The sequence below is a fragment of the Nanorana parkeri genome, unplaced genomic scaffold, assembly GCF_000935625.1.
Source record: "Nanorana parkeri isolate BGI_ZX_2015 unplaced genomic scaffold, ASM93562v1 scaffold762, whole genome shotgun sequence".
Lineage (NCBI taxonomy): Eukaryota > Metazoa > Chordata > Amphibia > Anura > Dicroglossidae > Nanorana > Nanorana parkeri.
Window position 1 is genome coordinate 620,670 of NW_017307030.1, and position 6,000 is coordinate 626,669.

The window sequence follows — 6,000 nt, forward strand, 5'->3', positions numbered from 1 at the left end:
CTCGGGGATGGAAGCAATGAGTAAATAGATGTGTTCTTGGAGATAGCTGGGCACATGCAGGAAAAAGGCAACGTGCCTTTAACACATACTGTCCTTCTGACACGCTATGTGCACTCTTGGCCACTGCCCGATACATGGCTGCATTTGCACTTGAGCTCAGCTGGTTGAAGGAAATTAACTGAATTAACTGTGATGCAGCCAGGAGATGCAAGTCCTTATCACAACACTGTTATTACTTCTAACTTGCGCATGATTGGGAATGCTCCTGTTCCAAACCATTCCTCATTTTTTCATTAGAACTGAAGCTACATCATTTTAGAACATAATGAGAATTTACCAAAAGTTTCCCCCTTAACACCATCTGATTTATTTGTGCGCTATAATACACAGTGCAAGTCCAATGTAACTTTTTGAAAATTACAAAATTAAACCCCACCCCTCTCACAACAGCCACTCCCCTGGTTGATGATGTTTACACCTAGAGTTTGAGGAATGTCACAAAGGAGATTCTGTTGACTGAGGCTCAAAAAAAAGGCAAGATGGTGATTTTTTGTATTATTATTATTAGTATTAGTGTGAGCATGTATTTCCTAAGGCTTGCTTAAATCTGCACTTATTTGTTTAGTTTTAAAATAGTGCACTATTTGCACCAGTAGGGTGCACTGTGATGTTTTTCATCTGCCAGATTCTGTTGAGAATCAGAGGGGCATGTCACGGTTATATGCTGCTGGAGAGTCAGTCTATAGCCTACAGGTTGTTACCTGTTACTGGGTGCTGGGCTCCTTCTCAGGCCGAGGGGCCCTGGCCCTCTGGGCCTGCAATGTTCTTCTGGTTGCTACTTGATTCTACTAATTATCTAAGAAGGACCTCACCCATGCTGACATGGCTACCACCAGGCATTCACTGGGAAAACTGGAACACCACTTATACCTCCACTGGCCTACCTGCCTAACTCGAGGTGATTCAGATGTTTCAGAATGTTGCTGGGGACAATAGAGTAATATCTGAACCTCCACCAGTCCAGAGCTGCAGCCATACTTGATAAAGAGAAAACACAGGAACCTCTGTTGTAATGGATGCTACTTCTGCCTGCTTTGTGTGGGAAATGTCTAAGCTCCATGCAGGGACTGTCAGTTCCCAGAAGATATGCTGCTCTTGGGTATTTCAGCCCTCTCTATCCCTGTTCTGCTTTTTGAAATAAACTATTTAAAGAAATTCAAGGACTTTAGACTGCCCTCATTGAAAGTGATACAACAACTGTAAGTACTATGCCTAGGGACAAGGTATTCTAAACTGGGGGTCCCACTTGCACCGCACAAGGCCCAGTTGGGTGAAGGCACTGCCAAAGAGACTTTATTATGATTCTATACTCACACCGTGCAGAGGTTCAGCCTTCAGTAACCACACAGGTGCATGGTATATTGGTAGCCTGAAGAGAGAAACATTGAGTGTTTAACATACACTAGTGTGGCAATACATCCATAGACAACTGCATAATAATGAGTAATATACAAAGGGCTTAATCAATCCATTAGGGACTTAGAGACCCACTTAGGTCTAAAAAGAATTGATACCATCAGGTTACTGCTAGAGAAGTAGTATTATACTTAGCTTTCTGGTGACTCGTGTATCCTACCTACCCTTATTGGTGTGTAGGTCTATAACATAAAAGCCAATGGCTAACCCATATGCCTATCTGCATCAGGCTGGTGATTGTAGAGAAAGGGACCCAAACACCACATGGTTTGCCCTCCTCTAAAAACGCTAGCTTTTTCAGAAGTGCTGCTAGCTTCTACCACTTTTTTGGTGCCATAAGGTAAAATGTAAGAAATTGCATTGCATTTTGCAGGCTCACAACCTTCCTTTCTAGGGACTCATGGTTCTTTGTTACAGTTAAAAAAATGAAAAGTGCTAACTGCTTCCAATGAACACGTTGACATTCATGGATGTTCACTATCCGTAAATGATCAAAATCTCAGTGAGATTTCTTTTTGCACGGATTGCTTCTCTCATCTTTTGTTAGAAGTAATTAGAAGGACTTTGCCAGCCTGTGCATCCTTTTCATACAAGACTAGCAGGACATCATCCAAATTACTGTATATCATTAACATTAATTCTGCTTACCATTAACACACACAAATGTTCTATAAATCTTCCTAACAAATTCACATGTTGTAAAAACACTATACAAGTTACTCATTTAATACTCAGAGAGATGTATTGAGAGTCTATATTGATTAGCTGACTTCATTTATATCACCCATTTTATTGATGCCACAATTAGTCATGAATTATAATAATATTGCTATTACACAGCCTTGAATTGCCAATATTGGATAATGTTTATTGAACAAATGCTGCCTGTAAAAGAATGCTCACATTACAAGTGTGCTCGTGTGCTCGTGTGCTCATTTCTACAAATGGAGATGTAACAATGTTTTAAGAGGCTTTATAATACAGATTGTACCAGTAAATTCTGGATATATCATCCTTTCACTAGTACAATACGCATTGTCCAAGGTATTGAGTTGGGGCTGACAACATAAAACAGAACTGCTTGTCCTAGACAATGCATAAGGATAGAAACAAGTATTCTCTGGCAGTTACATTAGCTTTGCCTGCCTGTAAAATATTTTATTTTTATATAGTGTCCTTGGTTCTACCAGGGCCGCCAATTCAATATACAGTAGCTAAGTTACCCTAAATGTAAAATGTTTAAAGCTGAACTCAAGGTAAACGGATAAATACACAGATAAGATACATGTTAGGAGAGCTTTTCTACTTGCTAAAGGATTTGTATTTCCGTCAATCTATTTCTGGAAAGTGCACAGCTCTACCACACCATATACCTGACCTGATTTTTCTTTGCTGGAGTTAGTTCATTAACACTTACAAGTTTCCTCCCCACCCTGTGACTGGACAGTGAAGCAGTGATGCGGAAGCAGGAGACTGATGACCTCATCTCTTTTTACAGGGACTGCAAGAGACTGATTCCAGGGCAAACAATACACTAAACTCAGGAGTTAAATCTTAAAAATGCATTTAAGTACATTAACTATTAACAAAAATGTAACTTATTTGTGCATCACTCAGTGTAGATCATCAAATCATCTCTGAATTGGCGCTGACACTGTCCTTCCTTCTGGAGGGTGGCTACTTTTGTTCCCAATGGTCCCTGTATGTGTTGTAAAGTAACCACTGCTCCAAGCTCGCTCCCGTGATAGACTACAAGATCAATACAAATTTGTAAACTAAACATGAGATTGAAGTCCATCACAGGAGTGAGCTTGGAGTGGTAGCTAGTTTACAACACACACAGGAATGATGAAAAACAAAGGTAGCCCCCCTCCAGAAGGAAGGACAGTGTCAGCACCAATTCAGAGATGATTTGAGGATTTATAGCTGAGTGATGCACAAATAAGATGCATTTTTGTTAATAGTTAAGGTACTTGAATGCATCATTTAGGTTTAACTCCTGCGTTCAGTGTCACTTTAAGGATGTGTTAGTGAGTAAAGAGCTGCATTATCTATATCTTTTTCATTTGAGGAATCAGCTGTAACTATATAAAACTTAGGAACATATTTAGGGAGAGCCAGTCACAACTTGGTTTCATGCAATGAATCAGAATATTCCGTCTTAGATTACTAAAAATGCAAAGATATTCCTATGAAATATTTACAGAGTTATTCACAAAAGGGTGAAGAGTTTGGAGAAGGCAGGAGAAGTGAACAATCTAGGCCAGAATAGCTGATTTGGAAAAATTCTCCAATTCAGCTCACTTTCTAGTTCAGCTATTTAGACCTAGATTGTTCTCTTCTGCCTTCTCCAAACTCTTAACCCTGGTAGATTTGTCCATTATGGGCTTTATTTAATCCATCTCAGCCTGCGACTGTAGTTTGGGCGATGTAAGCTAACATCTGACTGCTGCCCTGACAACTACTTAAACCCACAACGGCTACTAAGAGCGCATAGTAGTAACTAAAGGAACCATGTAGCTAGAAAACAACTACAGGTCTCTGTAATCTGCTGCTCAGGAGCTGGGGAATAGTATAAGCTGGGGCTATTCTAAGGAGTTATAAGTCAATAGGGGAATGATGACCAGCCTGACTAAATCAGGTGAACATGCAGGTGAATCTGGTTGACAAATGTGCTTTATAAATGCAAAAGTCCATGCCATGACATATAAGTCATCATTCACTGCTTATTAAATGTGCTCTGTAGAGCACAGAGAAACAGACTGGTAGAATATGCTGGCGCCATTAGTTCCTCAGCTAAAAAAGAGGACAAAGTTACTCAAACCTGATTCAGTGCTTTTTGCCATGTGCTGTGTAGGGAGATGTGCTTTTTTGATTTCTGTACTTGTCAGGCATTCTCTCCCTGATTCTGATCTCTAAGCTGTATCTCGTTATTTTCAAGGGGTGAGCCTGTTGATCCCGCATGAGGCGATTGCAGAAGACAACTCATGGGAAATCTATCTGTCAGTCAATCAAGGGGAACCAAGGTAAGGAGAGTGATGGCCACATGTTAATAGAAACAAACAGAAAAGTCTGAAATGAGAAAAGTGTTCTTTGTTTCAGGTCAGTGATACACAGTGATTGGAATGGGAGCCTCAAATGGCTTTGGTTGGATCTCAAGACAAGCCCTTTAGATAGACTAGAAGTGATTTCTTTTTATATAGTTTAGGTTCAACAATAACCTAAAGAGTATATTACGAAAAATAGATATTCTCAGATAGGATATAAAAAGACTTGATGCCTTGGATTCAGCAGAGTAACAGCACAACGTACAACACAATATAGTGCGCCTGGACTTTATTGAGCGTTTGGGAAAGATGTTAATTGGTGGTGCTGTTCATCTACATTTCATCCATCATATTAACGTATGCCTTCAAGCTCCAATAAATAACATCACACAAAGCAATAAATCTTTAAATGAACCTTTACTGCAAAGAAAACATGTTATGAATTAGGACAAGGTCAGATGCCTTCCACACCTGTCTGAAAATTAAGTTGAATGTCTCTGAAACTTCCAGTGGAATTTAAAAAAGCTGCTAAGCTGGTCCACAATTACTGCATTTTGGGAGCATATTCAATGCACCAAAACCAAAAGGACAAGGAAATTGAAAGGCATTATGCCATCCCTGACTAGAGTGATTGAAGGTGCATTATGATACTTCTTGAAGCATTTTCAGAAAAATCAGAATGCCAACATGTTGGTGGATCCTGTGTAGTACCATGTGAAACATTTTACAGTGGCTCTATCAACTCCCTTGGGGTTTCCAAGAGATCTCTGGTAGCTCCATAACAAAACCAGTTTATCAGTCAATCAGTTGCTTCCAAATTGATGGATGAAGTTCTTCCCAAATATGTCCAGCTTCAGGTTCTTCAAGATATTTGCTATGATAAAAACACTAACAGCAAGAGATGTCTGCATACGCCATAATTACACACACATGCAAGCTTAGGGGAAAACAGTTGCACTATTGGAGAGAACAGAGGTTGGGAAATCAGCTGCTCCCCCCCGCCCCTACCCCCAGCCTTTATAGCAGTCTGTTGTTGCTGCTATGCCACTGGATCTAAAACAATGTATTTTAATTTGACACATATATATATATATATATATATACACCTTAAAATGAGGGTAGATTTACCTCCTGGGGTACTAAACCCAGGAGGTAAATCTTTAAATCATATAAGCGCTCAAATGCAAATGATTATTGCCAATGATTCTGAACAAGTGTAAGAAAATATTGGCCTATGTGGGGCAGATATAGCTGAAGCCCAGGCCTATGTCACCATATGTCCTGAATTTCTTTTATTCATACTAAGAATGGTCCAGAACCATTCATTGAAATATGGACCTCAGAGTAACATGTAAAATCTCTCATTTGGTATGGCAGCATTTTTAAATATATGTCTGTCTGTGGTTAGCCAGTTAAGCTGCTGCTCAACTAAGCCCTGTGACACCCCCCCCCCCCCCCTTCTACCACGAAACCGAAC

General features: G+C 39.9%; 1 protein-coding gene across 1 annotated transcript in view; it reads left to right on the top strand.

Moving 5' to 3' along the window:
- Window positions 1-6,000, top strand: part of UNC5D (unc-5 netrin receptor D) — a 490,550-nt gene that overhangs the window by 389,375 nt on the left and 95,175 nt on the right. The window contains exon 11 of the mRNA XM_018564580.1: window positions 4,418-4,502. Coding sequence (XP_018420082.1) covers window positions 4,418-4,502 — 85 coding nt within the window. The remainder of the gene's footprint in view (window positions 1-4,417; window positions 4,503-6,000) is intronic.